Source organism: Hibiscus syriacus, unplaced genomic scaffold (genome assembly GCF_006381635.1).
Source record: "Hibiscus syriacus cultivar Baekdansim isolate YM2019G1 unplaced genomic scaffold, ASM638163v2 tig00110202_pilon, whole genome shotgun sequence".
Lineage (NCBI taxonomy): Eukaryota > Viridiplantae > Streptophyta > Magnoliopsida > Malvales > Malvaceae > Hibiscus > Hibiscus syriacus.
In genome coordinates, this window is record NW_024062625.1 from 614,374 (window position 1) to 633,821 (window position 19,448).

Here is a 19,448-nt window from a genome sequence, read left to right on the forward strand (position 1 = left end):
TGGAGTGATGAATAACGTTAGATGTTAAATTTAATTAGGAGGGAGCTTTGACAAAGAGGATGGAGAAGTGGATAGTGTTGGCAATTAATAATCAAGAGTGCGAGTTGCAAATCTAAATTCAAAAGAAGAAGAAGAAGATAGGTGATTTTTTTTAATTTTTAATTGTCGGATAGAACTTAAGGGCCCCTTAACGAAAATTAACGATTAAGAAATTAAAATCGAACGAACTGATAATGTAAAGGACTAAAACCACTTTTTTCTTTAACAAATGATCAAAATGGATTATACAGAAAAAGAAAGGGACCATCAGTATAGTTTACCCTTTATTAAACCAAAGAAGAGCAAACCAGAAAAGGCGGCTTTGGAGTTGGAACCCGGAAATTGGAATGCTCCTTCACCGTATTCAATTTTCCCGTATTTTTCTTTATACGACTGAAATTAAACATAATAAATCTGCTCTTTTCCAATCTTGTCGTAAGCTCAGTTGAATTCCTTTCCTTTACTTTCATGGCTTCTTTTCGCAGGCTTCTTCCTCTTTGTTCTTCTCTCAACGTATTCTCGCCCCCCCCTCTCTCTCTCTCTGTTTTCATATTTATAAAATTAATAGCAATAATGATCTCACTTTCCATGTATCTTTGTTGCAGAGAACGATATTTTCTTCTTCTGGAGTTTATATAGGTTCCCCCTCCCCCTCATTTTTAGTTTGTGTTCACGGTTTGATTCTTTTTTCTTTAAAAAGAATCTGTAAATTTAGACTTTCAAGTCTTATATTTCTGTTTTGTTTTTGTAAATCTTTCAAATGGAAACATTCCGATTCTCTTGGTACTTGGTAGTGAGTTGTTGATTATTTGAGATTTATATTACTGTTCTTACAAAAAAATAGGATTGGGCGCAAATGTCCGTGGCTACAAGCAAACAGTATCCAAGTTTGAGGAACAAATAAAGCGTGCTGAAGCAGACACTTCGGAGGTTAATGATGACATTGACAAGATACGGAGGGAGTTTGATGCTGCCAAACAGAGATTCCTTGAGATTCCAGAAGCACTCAAGGCTATGCCCAAGATGAATCCTGAAGGTTCAATTTGAATCTATTTTAGTATATTTGCGAATACTGTATATGATCCTATAGTATTCAAAATGTTCTTTTTGGTGTTGATGTAGGTATATATGTGAATAGGGGTATCAGACTGGATCTTATTCAAGTATACGGATTTGATTATGATTTTACCTTGGTACATTACTCTGCGAACTTGCAATGTTTGATATATGATCTCGCAAAGGAGCATATGGTCAATGAGGTTAGCATTTATGTGATATTATAATGCAGCTATGTAATTGATGTTTTTGCGGTGTGGCTTATTGTTGGTGTTGCCCAATTGTTATCTGTCGAATTCTTGCAGTTTAAGTATCCAGAGGTTTGTATGAGTTTTAAATATGATCCATCCTTTCCCATTAGAGGATTGTACTATGATAGGCAGCATGGATGTCTCTTGAAGTTGGATTTTTTTGGTTCCATAGAGCCAGAGGGATGCTTCTATGGTCATCGCCAGGTACTATTAATTATTTCCAGTGGCATGGCTGTTCTGCTTATTGTTCAATGCATTGATGATTGATATGAGTTATTTATTACCAAGATAAAGTAGTGGAGTATGATAGGCAATAAAGGGAGAGAGAGAGGAAAATATTAGAGAAAAGCTTCCATGTTTTACATGGGTGGTTTTGGCACCTGGTAAGATGTGAGTTTAAAGTTTCTTAAAACTTGTAACAACACTTATCATTTTTATTAATTACCAAGAGCAATAGCCCAAGGCTTCTGCTTCTTATCAGTTTGTGTAATGTGCATTTGTTGGGAAATTCTTATATCCTGCTTCTCATTTTGCAACTTATAATGCAGCTTAGTGAGAAAGAAATAGAAGAGATATATGGCACAAGACATATTGGTCGTGACCAGGCACGCCATCTTGTGGGCTTGATGGACTTTTTCTGCTTTAGTGAGGTCAGTTTCAGTAATTGCATTGTTTGTATGTATAACAATGTTGTACATGTATGTATAAATGATAAAAGATGTAGGCTTTCAAAATTGTCTGTCGCATCTAATGAGTGTTTGTCAGAACATTTTAGTTAGATGGTGATGTTTGGGAAATCCTGATGAAATAGTATAACAAGTTCTTTTTTCAATATATCTAATAAATGTCAAAATTTCCTGTCAATTTGCAAATCCACTTGTAGACACTGATATGGATAGAGCATATTTTAGGGTTGTCAATTTGCGTTATCAGGATTTATAAGTTTGTTAACCCATTCTTGGACTATTTGCCTTTATGATAAACGCATATTTTGTTCTATTTTTAAGTTCCTGATTTTTTTTCCTTCATGATCTTTTTAGGCATGTCTCATTGCTGATATTGTGCAATACTTCGTTGATGCTAAACTAGAATTCGATGCCTGCTATATATATGAAGATGTCAATCGTGCAATTCTGCATGTTCATCAAAGTGGTTTGATGCATAGAGGAATTCTTTCTGATCCTCATCGGTATCTAGTAAAAAATGTAAGTTCTAACTATTTATGTTTTAGTTGCTTTTAAGTTTGAGTGCCTTTTAGTTTCAAAGAAAGACTTTTGTAAAGTTTACTGTGTCATGTGTGAAATCTGTTCTTTCCTCCCGGGAATGCTAATTTTGGTGTCTGTTTCAGGGCCAGTTATTACACTTTCTAAGGATGTTAAAGGAGAAGGGAAGAAAATTTTCTTGCTAACAAACTCACCGTATTACTTTGTGGATGGAGGGATGCAGTTTTTGTTGGAGGTATACATTGCAGTAGTACTGATGCCTTCTTATTTTGTAGTTCTTATTCATCTTAATGGATGATTCATATTTATTGCATATGAATTATGTATTGCTTTTGGTTCATTTTTGAAGCAATTTGCTATCCATCCCCTTTTTGTTTGAAGTTGTGATTTAGTGCTTATTCTTTCTAAAGGTAGAGAAGATACAGTTAATGGAAATGTTCTTTAAATATATTCAATCATATCATCTGTGGAAGTCTCTCAATGGTGATTAATGAACTTCATGTTGATATTTCATCATCATTATTTCACAGAAATATTCAAACATTATTTATCAAATTGTAAGGAGGAACTTATAAATACGTGATATGGTTAGTCAAAATAACCTGGGTGAATTGCACTAGACATCCCCAGATATTGCCCAGATTCTAAATTGGTCCCTTAACTTCAACACATTCTAATTATTCCCTCAATTATTTAATGTTAGCTCGGATATGACAAAGTACATATTCAAAATACATGGATCAATTTTTAAACAGTGTGCAAATGTTGGACAGACATTTTGGATTTGCATGTTAAGAAAACAAACCGTGTCATTAAGATTCAACGGGGATATTTCTTTATTTCTTTTCTTTTAAAACATCAAACTCAAGTGTCCACGTGTTCTATATATGCTTTGCGTCAAATCTAAACTAGCATTTAACGTCCATGTTAACAATTAGATTGATGAAAGGACCTGATTGAAACAATATTGATAGTTTCAAGACTCAATTATATGGTTTTGAAGTATGCGGACCAATTTAGAATCTAAGACATAGTTGGGGATGTCTGATGCAATTTACTCAAATAACTCTGGTGGATGAATGGAAGTTGTGTAATGTGAATTGCTTTTTAATCTTTAATAATGTTTTGGCATGTTCATCTGCTTTATATTGGTAAGAGTTTGGAAGTGTCAAATATTATCTATACATGCTTGCATGAAATATCTCAATATTTTCAACTTTCAAAAATTGTCACTTCAATCACTTTGCCCTTGTTCTGCACATTTAAGGTATCATCATTCTTTCCATACTTAGTTTCATGCTTAGAATTATTTGTTGAGTTTTTGAGCTATGTTTGACATGTTTTTAGGATTCAATGGATAGCAGAGATTCATGGAGGGAGCTTTTTGATGTTGTAATTGCAAAAGCTAATAAGCCGGGTTTTTATACTTCTGAGCATCCTTTCCGGTTTGTATCTTCAACTTTTTATATTCTCCATGTTTTTATTTAACATGGTTCGTAATGGAGTTGATTTGTTTTTTTTATTTTTTCTTTTCTGCTACAACGATATGAGATAGTATAATTGAACTAATCACTGCTATAATGATATGAGTTGGTAAAGCATGGATAAAAATTAGATTATCATGAAAAAAAATTGGTGTGAATCAAAGAGTTAGTTTGCTATCTGGTGCCAAGTAGGTGAGGGAGTGTCTATCAAAATACACTCTTAAAATAATTTTTAACCTATCTGACTTAGATGCCAATTGAAAACTAGCTTTTAAATTAGAAAATAACCAATATAAACCTGGACACAAACCTGACCTCCTACAATTTCATGGAGAAAATTGATCAAATGGTTTTAGAATAACCTATCTCGTGAATTGCTTAAAATAGAAATGTAGAAGCAGGATTAGGAAAGTTCATTTTCTTTGCTGCATTAGTTTGTTCTTATCTTTTATTTTAGTTTTATCCCTTCCTTGGCCTTTTTTTGTGCACTTGCTAATAACAATTGCATGCTTTTCTGATTCATATATATTTGATCAGTCTCCTGGAACTATAATTGCAGCTGCTATGACGCAGAGAAGGATACTCTAGCTTTTACGAAAGTGGATAAGTTCTTAAAAAATAAAATATATTACCATGGATCTCTGAAATCTTTTCTCCAAATCACTAAATGGAATGGCCCAGAGGTATATCATAGTTTATGCTTTATAGCATTTTATATGATCTTTTACAAGTGTGTTCAATCACGTGTAACTAGATTGTGGTAAGTTCTTGCTGATGGGAGTATTTCACTGCCCTGGTTTTCTTTATTAGGTGATATACTTTGGTGACCACCTATTTAGTGACTTGAGGGGCCCTTCAAAGGCTGGTTGGCGGACTGCTGCTATCATCCATGAATTAGAAGTATGCCTCCGTTCATTCTTAGTTCTTGTCTTTGTGTGCTTGTGGTGTTTTACAAGACAAACTCTTCATGCCTTTGGATTGTTTTTGATTTCAGAATGAAATACGCATACAGAATGAAGATAGATATCGATTTGAACAGGTATAGTATATTTCTGCCTCTTTGATTTTGGGAGCTTTTTATCATCACTCTCTTACGTTTATTTGATATTGAGAAATGGTGTTGGCTTCCTTATTTAGTTATTTGTCAACTTAAAGGCTTTTTTTTGTTGAAAAAGTAAACTCAAAGGTTGATTGTGTTGAATGGACCACAATGTTGAATACTTACATCTATTGACCCTTTTTTAATCATTATTTTTTTTTGAAACTTTAGTTAAGCTTAAATGAAATCATATGATACATGACCATTTGTTGAATACATGGGGATACTCTTTAATCCAGTATAGGTTGTCTTAAATATTCATTCTGAATTGAGCGAGATTGTGGGCTGCTTTGTTGCCACCTATCCTAGTGTGCTGAATTCGGATGCTTTCAAATCTCTGGAGTATGTCTTTACCTTCAAATATCTTAATTCTGTTGACCATTCTATTGCTTGCAGAGTTCTGTTGCTTTTGTCTTCAATGTGAGAACTCAAAAATAGAAATTTGACTTTATCCTTTAAAAATCTTTCTTCGATGCAGGCAAAATTTCATATACTACAGGAACTTCTTGGGAGATTACATGCAACTGTACCCAGTAGTAAGAGAAGTGAAGCGTACAAATTACTTATGTATGAATTAAACGAAGAAAGGCAGAAAGCACGCAGTACGATGAAGAGAATGTTCAATACATCTTTTGGGGCCACCTTCCTCACTGATAAAGGTCAAGAATCTGCTTTTTCTTATCACATTCATCAATATGCAGACGTGTACACTAGTAGACCAGAGAACTTTTTGTTCTACTCACCTGAGACGTGGCTTCATGCACCGTGTGATATTAAGATCATGCCTCATCATGTGAAGGTATGTCATTAACCTTCTCTAATTATCTACTTAAAATGAACCGAAGGTTTTTTCCCCCCATTATGATTTCTTTATTCTTTCCTTTTCATTTACAAAAATGAAACATGGTATATTTTCTTGTTTTATGCTCTTGCTTCCTGCCATTGTTCTTATGCGACTAATTACAAAGATCGCATTCCTTAATAAGAAAAAGGAGCTAACTATACTAAAAATAATTAACTTTCCTTAAAAAGAAAAAGGATCCAATTATTCTAAAAATTACTCCAATAATTATAAACATTACTCCGACAAAGGCAAAAAATTAACTTAATAACACCTAGGGTCCCTTTACAAACATGAGGGGAGGGACTCAAGATTGTAAACGAAGATAGTGTTCGACTAACTACTCGTGAATTGTTCATATATTGTTTATTTATGTTCGTTTGTTAACTAAGTAAGCGAGCATGAAAAATAAAGTATGTTTAATTAAACGAACGAGTTTGAATAGAGGTGTGTTTTGTTTGTTTATTAGCTCGTTTATTAGTTTGATTATTAGATCTAAAAAAAAATATGTTTATTTACGGTTTACTCATTAACATGTTTGTGGACATTAATTGAACACGTTTGTGAACATTAAACAAATGAACACTAACACAATTTTGAAATTTTAAACGCTGAAAAATAAACAAAACAACGTGAATAGAGGTCTCCTCGTTCAAGATCGGTTCATTTACAGTCCTAGGGACACCTATTGTATTGTAGAGTCGTTTTTATGATTTGACCCTTGAAATGAAGTCATAAAATGCAGCAACAGTGTGGTGGGAGGACTCTTGCCACACTTCTAAAGCATCCCCTACACAGAACCCCCCAAGTGGACTCGGTATCTGGAATTTCTTCTTAAAGAAACATAAGTTGGAACTCAGAATTACCGAATAAAGCTTTCTCAAGCTCCTGACTAATACTTTAATAACTGAACATAGCACATGACTGACTTAAGATTCGTCACAACCTACCTTTAGCGCACCTTCCTGACCCTTTTGGAGGCTGTGCTCCTAGCATCCTCAGTAAAGGTTTGTGGTAACAATATGGTGGCAAGTATGTGGAGGGCAATTAGTTGAGGTTTGTTATTCATAGAGTATTATATTATGCCATGAAGATTCATTTGATAACATTCATATGGTAGAGAAAATGCTTGTTAAACAGCTTGTTTTTTAGACCTGCTGATCTCGTTTCAACTGTCTACATGCTATAGACATATCTATCTGCTTTTGTTTAAGTGATTAATAGTGGTAGTGCTCAAATATTGATATGTATATTGAAAAAAAATCGAATAGAGGTGAGCATGTCAAATGCATATTTATCTTCTGTTGGCTTCTTGTGAAATGATTTGAAGTATAGAATTTCAATTATATTTATGCAGACACCGAGCAAAATTGTTCACCATACCAACATTTATGTATCTCTTGAAATGTTAATATAGTCGGCTTACTGTTTGATCTCCGACGCTGAATTGTGATCTTCATCTCCTTCTCTTTCTTTCTTTTATTCTTTCAGATTCCATCGAGTTTGTTCAAAAACCAGTAGGGTGTTTCCGTCAGTGATGGGAGGACCATTTTGTTAGGTCCAAATCTGTCAAGTTTACCGATGTTTCTGTCACTGGGGAATACCTTGGTATAAAGCCCATGTTCCATGATGGTGTGAGAAACGAATTCACACATCGCTCAAAAGAGATGAACTACCTGTCATTTTTGCTCTGAATTTGGTGGGATTTTGAATTGTTACATGCAAAGATCTGGATTAAGGAGCAGCTATTGACTAGTTTGGTGTGAGAAACGAGTTCACCGTTGATTTTGTTACCCAGGTGATTTCTTGTTCTTGAGTTAACTTAACTTAAATTGTTGTAGTTGAACTTTCATCAGCAACACTTTCATTCATATATGCATGTATAAAATGATTTAAATCTTGTTGTGTACTCGTGGAGGAGGTGGATGATAAAGTACCCATCATTTTCATGTTGTCAAATTGAAGTCTAAAAAGAAAACATAAAATCCTAAATCAATATAATTAATTAAATTAGTATTTTATTATATAACACTTAGATTATCTATATTTATTTTTTACTTCTAGATTATAAGATGTTTTATCCTCAAATATATTTAAATTTGTATTCTTACATGTTATTGTATAAATTACAATTAAATAAGGGGTAAACTACACGGGTAACCACTCAACAATAATAAAAAATTATTTTGACTATTGATGTTTTAATTTGATCAAACAAATCATCCAATTATTTAAATGGTTCAATCAAACTACTGATCGTTAACTTTCAACAGGGGAGGTGACATGGAAGTTAAAATTTAACCTAGAGAATGACTCTTCAATTAATTTTTTGATATAATTATATATTTAATCCTTGTTTCTTACACAAGATGTCAATTTAGTTCTAATTTTAGTTAAATTCTATATATTTAATCCTCTAATTAAATTACGACACGTGTTAGGATTAATAATATATTTTATTATTTATTATATTCAATAAATTTATTATACCCACAATTTGCAAAATTTGTAAAAAAGAATTAATGAGGTCCAAAATAATATTAAAGATAAATTACGTATTTAATTATCTAATCAAAGTGTTTTATTTTTCTCATTTAATTATTTTTTTCTCAAAATTATTATTAATATTCTATTTTTATTTCATTTTAATTATCTAGTATTTCTCTACTCGTAACTTTCAAGTATTGAATTGGAAAAAAAATTATGGATTAGGGAAAAGAAAAATTGCATCAGATATACATCATACCTCAGCTGTAATCTTTAACAAAAGAATTTTAATATTACTGTAATACATAGGTTCTGGAATAAATAGAATAGGTATTACGTATACATAGGTACCCAAGAGGCCAAAGTTTATAGAATATAAGTAATGGACGACGAAACCTCGTAAAAATCCTCCATTTTTTAATGAAAAATTAAAGAAAATAAAATGTATGAAAAAAAAAATATGGATAAAGCAATATAATCCAAGCAGTGAAGAAACTTGAGGTTTAAAGCCTAAACCTACACCTGCAGCTGCTTCTCGAAATTCTGATGGCATTTTTAGCAGATAAAGCATCCACCACTAGCCGGCACTGAACCGTGAACTTCATTTCCGGCAGCTTTAAGCTCCCAAGCTTAAGCCTCACAGGTTGTCTGGCCCTCAGCAGTGAAGGTATGTTCCCCGTTTGCAGTCGCTGCTGTTGCAGCGACGCCAGCAAGTCGGTACCGTTCTGGATTTCCCGACATCGGCACAACAATCACGGTCGTATTCCGATGACCTTGGTAGAATTTTGGTATAGACCCTTGCACCAGTTGGGTTTCGCTGTAACATACGGTTATACGGCTACCCACTTTGTAATATATTCCGATTCTTCGTAGTATTTTTTTTGTCTGTTTGGTGACCGAGAAAGTTGTAAAAAGAGAAGAAAGAGTACAGTGAACTATAAATATTAAAATCTTAGATAAACTTTTCTTCTCCATACGAAAATTTAAAATATATATATATATATATATATATATATATATATATTTCATTCATAATAAAATTAGAGGATTAAATTTATTGATTTAATTAAAATTAAGATTAAATTGATATCTTGTGTAAGTAACAAGGATCAAATAAATAATTATACCAAAAAATTAACTCATGATTTATTTTCTCGGTTAAATTTTAACTATCACGTCACCTCTATCATTAAGAGTTATCGGTCAGTGACTTGATTCAACTATTTAAATAGTTGAATGATTTGTTTGATCAAATTAAAACATCAATGATAAAAATAACTTCCAATCATAATTAAGTAGTAATCCATGTAGTTTACCCTTAAATAAAATTAATAAAACCAATCCCACACTCATCAGATTAGACAGTGGATTTTGAAAAGTGCGGTGAAAATGTAGTTTCAAAAGTGATTTTTAAAAAATTGGATTTAAATTTTATTGTATAGTATTGTTATTAAAAAGTATTTTTAATAAGGTGAAATGTTAATTTTAGATATTATATTATAAATTCAAAATATGCTAAATTATTTAAATTTATTAATACTTTAATATATGGAAAATATCAATTTAAATTATAATAAAAGTATAAAAATATAATCATAATAAAAATATATTTTATAATAACTCACTATTAATATTTTAATATTTTAATATATAAATTATAATTTTTTAAGTAATTAAAATAAATTATTAAGTAATAAATTATAATTTTTAAACATATTAGTATTAAATTATTGAAACAAAAAGTTAATACATATTTTATAAAAGAAATTGAATTTCAAAGTTTTTTTTCTAACGCAAACGAGTGGAGTTCATGTATTAACAATGATAAAAATATAAATTTGCTTCTACACATAAAATTAAAAATGGAAATGTTAAAAAACCTAAATTGTGGTTGATTTAAAATCATCGTTCTAAAATCAATTTTATTTTTAATTTTTTTTCGTTTGACATTAGTTATATGATCAAAACTAACATTTTAATTAAAAGTGCGGTTAGACTACATTATCAATTGCAAGTTGATATTATACGCAAGGTGCTGACTTTGGGAAATGTTAATTGTCCTTGAAAGTTGAATTCTCATACAATAACAAATGGAGTAATATAATGGTGACAGATTTTGATCAAATAATACTTATTTAACAAACTCGGACTAAATCGTATTTTTTTAAAAGGTAAACACACAAGGGTGACTATAGGATATTGGTTTATTAAGTTATCCGACTATTAAAAGTTATAAAATAGTCTCTAATTATATACAGTTGCTTTGTTGAGTTCATCGACTATTAAAAGTTAAAAAATGGTCACTTGACTATTCATAATGTTCCAAACTCGTCATTTTTCGTTAAAAATTAACGTAGTTTGAGTTGGACGTAAACCTGTTGATTGATATATGATAAAATATGATCTCATAGTCTCAAACAACTTTCATATCTCAGTCCGCATGTGAATATTTAACTTAGATGATTGTTAATTTTTTAATAGAAAAAGGCGAGTTTGGAACATAATGAGTAGTCAGATGATCATTTTGTAAATTTTAATAAACCACTTTTTACAATCTCGAGATATTTTAAATTAGATTCTCAAATTTAAACTCATTTGGCCACCAAAACACATTTCTATAGATGATAGGATATTATATTTATCTTAACTTTAATACATTAAAGAAGAAAACACATTTAAGTAATTACCCCATTAGCTTCTTTATATGGATTTTGTGTGTGATTTTAACTATCTTTGTTTATTTTTCCCTGATACAGAGAAATAAATGTTATGGTTATATGATATCAATATATAAATTCAACTTTATCTAACACTCTCTCATGAGTAACGTAATATTCTAATTAATACGTAAAATTTATTCTCATAAAAATATTTATTTAATTTAATTTTAAAATATCGTAAAATTTAGAAATTTATTTAATTTAATTTTAAAATATCATAAAATTTAGAAATTTATTTTTATATTAATTGAATAAGATTAGTATGAGTTTATGAACGTGGTGTAAAATCCAAATAAGGTCACATTATATCCCACGCTATTGCAGTGTGCAGCGTGTATAGCGCGTGACAATAAATTTGCAGAGGTAGACTCTCCAATAAATCGCAGAGAAATTTCTCAACTATTTCTTCAGAAGCTCGTTCCGTATATAATCTCCCGTTCCGACTCCTCTCTCCACAATTTTATTTTATTTTTCTTTCGTTTTCCCTCTCTCTCATTTTTTCTTTGTCCAAACAAACAAAGATCAAAATCGGAGAGGAGAGCCTGTCAGTATATTGAAACGATGATGTTTCGCTTGAGCAACAACCTTGTCGGTATCCTCAACTTGATCACGTTCATCCTCTCGATACCTATCCTTGGCGCCGGCATTTGGCTGAGCCGAGAAGGCGTGACTGAGTGCGAACAGTTATTGGACAGGCCCGTTATCGTAATCGGAGTCTTCCTCATGTTGGTCTCACTCGCGGGATTAATCGGCGCATGTTGTCGCGTTACATGGCTGCTCTGGCTCTACTTGGTCGTCATGTTCCTCCTCATCGTTCTTGGTATCGTCTTCACGATCTTTTCTTTTGCGGTGACGAATAAAGGGGCGGGAGAAGTGTTGTCTGGGAGAGGTTATAAGGAATATCGGCTCGGGGATTACTCAGACTGGTTGCAGAAAAGAGTTACTAATCAGAAGAATTGGAATAAGATTAAGAGCTGCTTGGCTGACAGTAAAGTTTGTATTGATCTCCATGATAAATATCTTAATACCTCTCTCCCGGATTTTTACCAGGCACACTTGTCAGCCATTCAGGTATATAAATTTTCTATCTTTTTTTTTTTGAGATCTTAGTTTTCTTATTCTTCTCAATATTTAAATTGAATTAGATATATATTACAATTATATAAAGATTAATGCGAATAGGGGCCTGGGCATGAATACTTTTTGTTAGTTATGAGCTTTTTGGGGTAATCTTTTTAACTAAGTTGATTCTAACTTTAGGAGGAAAAAGTTTTTCCAATGGGCATATTCAAGTATAAAATATTCTGCTTTCTAGGATTACCTTAACTTTGGAAGCATCTATGTCTCTTGATACCTTAACTTTGTTTTGTGTAATTACAGTCTGGTTGTTGTAAGCCATCGGAGGACTGTCAGTTCAGATACGCCGGGCCGACTAACTGGACAAGAGGGGATGTGGCGTCGACCAATCCAGACTGCAATCTGTGGGATAATAACCTTGATACTCTATGCTTCAAGTGTCAGTCATGCAAAGCTGGTTTCATAGACAACCTCAAGAGTTCATGGAAGAAGGTGGCGGTTGTCAACATCGTCTTCCTCATCTTCCTTATTGTTGTCTACTCTGTTGGCTGTTGTGCTTTCAGGAACAACAGAAGGGACAACGCTTATCATCAAGGCTGGAAACCTTGATCTTGTTTTGCTGATTAAAGGGTTTTGTTTTTGTTATGATATTTGTTTGTATTTGGACCTTTTGCAGCTCTTTCTATTGGATCATCTAGCATTCATGTCTCAACTTTTTGTTCCAGATATTTGTTCATATATTGATGTTGAAGGTTTTCCTGTTATATTATATTGAATGTTGACAAACTATGGTCGTAGAGAAGTAAAAATAATAAAAGCTAGATAAATAGTGTGAGTACAAAAAATATTGGGCTTTGAAAGAGAATATGGGCTTAAATAGCGTTGGTCATTGGATAAGAGCATTAGGTTGGGTTTCGCATGTAGGTAGGTACCCGTTAATGCGCCGGTCCCTGGTGTTTCTGGTGCTTAAATAGTGACAGTAACAGAACAATCATCTAGAACTGGAAATGAAAGATTCAAAATGTAAACGAGTGTGCTTCAATTGCTGCCGAGAACTAAATAGTCCTATTGTGCGTGGAATGGACCACACTTTAATAGTTTTGTTGAACTAATTTATATTAGACCTGTTTTTACATTACAGATTTCAAATCTTCTAGAGAGCTTTTTTCAATATTCAAATCTAATAGGACTCAACTCTGAGATAATTGAATCTTAACATGAGCCAAGATTGACCATTAAAAAAAGTGTGGGAAATCAAAGGTGCAGTAATCTGATGTTCACATTGACGTATCTCAAATGCTCAAACATTGAGCCTCGGAAAAAATGTAAAATTGGCATATTTTAGGGGAGATGTCCATGTCAAAATTTCGAAAGAACTAGTTTATGTATCTTGACAATTGTTGCATTTTCCTCTCTTTTTTGCCCCCGAATTCTTTCATTTTACCCAAGGCTCCTACTCCCGCACTTGTGTGACAATCAACAGTGAATTATACCAATGGATGATGACTCGCATTGAGGCTTAAGCAATCCTTAGTTGTTGTTGTACAATCAACACGTAATTATTGCCACCAAAATCTGTAGATGAGAGCAGGTCCCCGATAATCCCTATCTCTTGAAATGCAATCCATTCATGGGGACCAAAGGTCTGGGGATCTTCACGTTTTTATCGTCTCCTGACAATGAAAAGCTGATAGTTATCCACAATGGATCGAAGAAATTCTAAAGTTTCGGGACCGTTGTTTACCAGCTTCTCAATGTATGTTGTGTACATATGACTATTTGTGATATTTCTCAACATTTCTTCGTCATGCATTATATCAGTATCATCAGCTACGATCCCATTTGCAGCTCTGATATGAATTATAGTCGGTCTAATGCTTTTGTCTTGGGAAATGCGCCTCCCTAAAGCAAGAGCCTCCCGATCATCTTTACCCCCCAAGAAAATCATAGCAATGGTGTATGATGAAGAGTTTTCTAATGACGACTGTGTATGATAGTTCAGATGGCGTTGGCCTTCGACAAGGATCCCGACTGAGCAAGGCGACTTTTCGAGAACATTTTAGTTCAGACTCCTTATGGTTTGGTCTTCTGATTCGATGCTGCCGTCGACATGCCATTGGCGTTGAAATGGAAGTATTATAAAGGATGTGAGATGGTCCCGGGAAAGGCTGATATATCCTCGTACATCAAATCTGGTGGCGACACCGCGGTGAAAGCTTTCACCAACACGGTTCCCCAATTGTCCCGCTCAAACTGATTAAAAGTGAGGACAACGTTCTCCGAGTATAAGCCATCGGAATCAGTGTTCCAATTCTTTTCATGAGAGATGAAAAGTGGAGTGGCTCTCCCACTGAGCTTTATAAGGTGAAGCACATGAAGAGCAATGGGACTATTTCTGGTGGGACACGAGGCATTAAGGATGTGGATGATGGAATTGACATTAGCCGGGACGTGAATGCAACTGATCATTCGAAGCTCCTCGTTGAGCCTGCATGCACTGCATAATGCTCCTTTTCTGGTAACACAAATACCTTCTTGATGGATCGTAGAGGGCTTTCACAAGCATTGGCACAATGCTTGCTGTTACATTGATAATGAGTCATGTAAGTGAAGATATCCGGATTCAAAAGCTGCATGTGTTCGAACTGTGAACGTAAATATGCTTGTGAATTTTATGTAAAATATACAATAGAATGGAGGAGTTTAAAAAAAACATACCCCAGAGTCATTCATGGAGCTATAGGTACCCATCTCAACGATACCTTTGCTTATCATTATAAAAGCAAAGGCCAAAAAGTCACTTGTGGACATTACATAAGAAGGAAAGAAGGAATGAGACTCCAAATTTGGCAAGTATTGTGGCAAGAGCGGCAATTGCTTGGTGTTCGGCAAGGTGAGTAGTTTCTTTGAGATGAGAAAAGTTGATCCTCATGCCACATGTTGCAGCAAACAAAGGCATAAGAAACCTCGAAACAACAGGATCCAGTTTCTCCACCAGAGCAGAACCCAACGGGGGTCCCTCTGGGATAGCCAATCCCACAAGTGGACCAAAGAGAAAGAATACCCTAAAATGTTAAGTAAGCTTATGCGAAACCAGGAACGCCAAGATCACCGTATAAAGGTACGCATCCTTTATCTTTCCACCCTCAACCGTGCATCTCACCATCCATTTCAATAGAGGTCGCAAACAGAAGAACACTAGAACAAGAAAGAGTACAGCCTTTCCAAGATGCTGAAGAACTTCTTTAGAGTCACCTTGTAAGGGTCCTGCAATCAACCCCTGCAAAATAGTCATTAGAAAAACCGATAATATGTCACCTATGAGGGCCACTGATAGGCCTAGCCTGCCGAGTTTCGAATTCATGCGCTTCAGCTCACTGAGAAGGAAATGTAAAACCGGAAACGAAGTCCCGGAATATGTTACTGCAAGAAAGAAAGGTCTGTTTGCCACGAATTGTTCTTGGTCGACGTGAGGGGACTTAACTGTTAACAAACAAACAATAAGAGGCACCACTAATGTTAGGATACTAATACAGATTGCCTTCTTTCCGGATCTGTAGGCCATAGTAACATCCATCTTCACCCCAGATAGAAATAAAAAGAACATATAACCGAAAGAGGCCACCGTACCCAGAACTGCAACACTCTCCTCTGACATTGTAATAAGAGAATATTTACCCTTGAAAAACATAGGACCCAGTATTATCCCTGCCTGCATTTAGATAATAATAAGAAGTAAAGAAACGTTAGAAATGAAGTATTAAATTGAAAAAAGTATGAGGGAGTACGCAGGACATACAAGAAGTCGGGATATGAATATGGGCAGCCGGAGGTGTTTGAGCACGCAATGAATGGCTTGAATGAGAAGGAAAATGACAATCATTTGGAGTTGAAGCCTTGCCCCAGAATATTCCAAGAGAATTCCAGGTTTCCCAAATGCTTGTACGCGCGTGAGCAATGAAATCTAGCCTGGAAAGATGATCATGGGAGGAAAACGAGGACAGAATTCATGCTCAAATGTCGTGTCATTCCCATTGGTATATGCCATAACGTGTTCTGGGAGCTGGGCTGTTTGAATGCAGTGGCAAGAAAAGAGGAGATTGAATTGAAGCAAAAGGATGATAAGAATGATTTCTTATATCAAATTTCTTGTTTTCTCTAATGTCTTTTTTCAGGTGGATTTGCATTTTGGTCTAACAAGTTCTTGTTGTTTGGAACTACATTTTTGCATCATTCGGATCATAAACCTTCATTTGCTCCAACAAACGTACACATTTATTAATCAAGACAGAGTCAGAAGCAAGTCTAACAAGAATATAAGTTATAAATGTTTCAGATGGGCGCGAAGACAAATCTGGCTAACCGTTTGTTATTTATGTTTTCACCTGCATGCTATTTTTCACGGAATCTGTCTCTATGGATTATCCCAGTCGTAGGACGAACGTATCGAATTCACCTTTAGATGTATAGATGGATAATAATCTTAGTGTTTGTTAATGAAAAAAATTTCATCAATCATGTAAGATATCGTTGTTCGAGTATTTATTAATTTAATAAGCATTTTATATTATTCATAAAACGACCTTTAATTATATACTAAAAAACTATATAACAATACAAGTGAAATTGAGTACTTAATAATTTGGGAGTAAATTAAATTTTTCATAATGCTCATAAACACATAAATAAAAAGTTGATCATAAAAGATTCATGAAAAGTCATATCATTTGTCTAATAATTATACAATTGAGATGAAATTATGCTCAAAAATCTATTGTGGAGTGGACTAGTATTGTAAAATTAGATTTGGACCGTTCAAGTAATTACCTGATATTTCTTAGGTGGAGGTTGTGGGGCCAAAACATGAGGACGTGTATCCCCACGCTGGAAAAGAAGGGAGTTGGTTGGAAGTTATTGTCATTCGTAACGTGTTCAAATATAGGATGTCTCCGGAAACCTTTTTGTCCCTCCTAGGCCTGTAAATGAACTGAACGTTCAACGAACCGTTCATGAACCGTGCGGCGGGAAGTTCGTTTATGTGCGTTTATTTATTAAATGAACGAACATGAACAAGATTTTGTGTTCGTTTAATTAAATGAACGAACATGAACATAGGTCTCGTTCGTTCATTTATGTTCGTGAACGTTCGGTTATGTTCGTTTATGTTCGTTCGGTTATGTTTGTTTATGTTCATTCATTTATGTTTAACTCAATATTCTTAAATCAATTTTGGTGACCAATTTGTAAGTATCTTAAAAATATTAATTAATCTGATATTCTGATGACCAATTTATGTTCCTATATTCATTTTCCCCTTTTTTCCCAAACCCTAGTGTTCACTGGAGAGTAGAGACGATCGCTGGAAGCTTCAAAACAAGTTATATTATAGTGCAATCTGAAGTTTTACAGGTCTATTTTCATCTCTTTCTTTGTTTTATTTGACTTAATAGTTGATATGTGAAGTTATTGTGGGTATCTTCACATCTAAAACTCAAGAAAACATCATACTTCTTTCTAGAAATAGATGGGAAGATAAATGTAATAATCAGAAGTATATGAGCATCAGTAAAGAGAAAAATATATAGAATTTGTCATAAAACAAAACAAAGGTTTCTATGCAATTTCTGAAAAAGAGTGTAATAGCGAAAGTAATGGGTTTTCCAGGAAGAACCCATTAATAAGTAGAAAATACATTTTGACAATGAAATTTTGTTTTCATAGTTTTTGTGTGACCTTTAGTTGTGGAGTAGACTTTGGGTATGTTAAAATTTTGAATGGTGGTTTAGCAATAATATCAGTTACAATATGTAGCATCGAAGGGATTTCGGATCTATGTTATTGCCTTGTAGTCCAATTTGTACCGTTCGAAATCTTTATGCTGTTAAATTTTCTACTCTGCCAACGGAAATGACCATTATTAACAAACCTCACTAAAGTCTGACATTGATGTCACAAAACTTTAGCCAGCGAATTTATTAGAATAACGTCCATTTCTTAAAACGATAACAAATTAAAAACCAGTAATACTCTTTTAATTTAAGGCGCAAGTCCTAACAACAAATCACATGTATCATTTTCAGTCGGAATTAACTCAGCAACAATTCTGCTTAGCTTAATAAACTTATAACCATTCTCATACAAGGTGTAATTCCCTTTTTCAAGTTCGTGTATTCCAGTTTCATCTTTCTTATAAACTGGTCATCCATGCACTTATTCTTGAACTCTTATACAATTCTAATCACATCATTTAATCTTTTAACGTTCTTATGGTGACAATTGTCCACCATACTCTAACTTACCAAAGTAGCAACAAAACTACTCAATTCAACATCTCCACTTTGAAGAAATGAAAACCTTCTATCATATCATTCAACCAAAGGTCTATAACAATAGAACCTTCCTCAAATCCACCCTTGAACTTGGGTGCTCGTAACTTTATCAACTAATTTTATACATTCATTCTATGAGTTAAAGAAGTATAAATTGAAAACACATCAGAACATTCTTCAACATGAAGAATAATTTTCCAAATTTGTACAGGCATTTCCTGAGGTGTTCGCTCTTCTCCCTGCCTGGCCAGGGCAGGTGAATGCTATTACCTTCAGATTTATTACCTTTCACTTCTTTCGAAGCTCTTATTATCATACTTCTATTATCACATAATAATCTATTTTTATTAGCAAGACAACATACTCCTTACACTATCAGATCAGAATTTTTTTTCACTTTGAGTTGGCATGTACACTTTTTAAAACACTTCTGACTTCGATTTAAGCCTAGAATCGGCTAAACCGTAGCTCTGATACCATTAAATGTAACACCCCCACCCATATCCGACCCGGATACGAATCCGAGGTGTCACATTGACCTTTTAAAACATGTACTTGTATAAAATAGTGAGTAATTTAAAACTTTTATAACATATAAATGACTAATTTACATAAAAGATCTTTTCATTATTACAAAACCAATCAGAGCATGTATATTTCACTTATTATTTACATATAACTATTCGAAACATTTATAAAACTGTTCATAGCTTAAACAATAGATTCTTTTGAAAACATGCCAACTAGAACTTTATATACTAAAATACATATTATTCACATCTTTTTCTGATCTGACCTTTAGTAAGGAGAACTGACCTGTCTTGCTCCACATTGCTCTTTAC

General features: G+C 33.7%; 1 protein-coding gene and 2 pseudogenes across 1 annotated transcript; 2 read left to right on the forward strand and 1 right to left on the reverse strand.

Moving 5' to 3' along the window:
- Positions 1 to 371: 371 nt before the first annotated feature.
- On the forward strand, positions 372 to 7,769 carry LOC120219021 (annotated as a pseudogene).
- A 3,977-nt stretch (positions 7,770 to 11,746) lies between these two features.
- Positions 11,747 to 12,989, forward strand: LOC120219022 (tetraspanin-8-like). Its single transcript, XM_039215888.1, has 2 exons — positions 11,747 to 12,271; positions 12,581 to 12,989. The coding sequence occupies exons 1-2, from the start codon at positions 11,762 to 11,764 to the stop codon at positions 12,884 to 12,886; spliced, it is 816 nt and encodes a 271-aa protein (XP_039071819.1). The 5' UTR covers positions 11,747 to 11,761; the 3' UTR covers positions 12,887 to 12,989.
- Positions 12,990 to 13,796: 807 nt separating this feature from the next.
- Positions 13,797 to 15,995, reverse strand: LOC120218958 (annotated as a pseudogene).
- Positions 15,996 to 19,448: the final 3,453 nt, after the last annotated feature.

Excerpts from the sequence above, each read along its gene's own strand:
- LOC120219022 (XM_039215888.1), top strand. The coding sequence starts at position 11,762 with ATGATGTTTCGCTTGAGCAACAACCTTGTCGGTATCCTCAACTTGATC. Across the intron at positions 12,272-12,580 it reads CACACTTGTCAGCCATTCAG|TCTGGTTGTTGTAAGCCATC; the intron begins GTATATAAATTT and ends GTGTAATTACAG.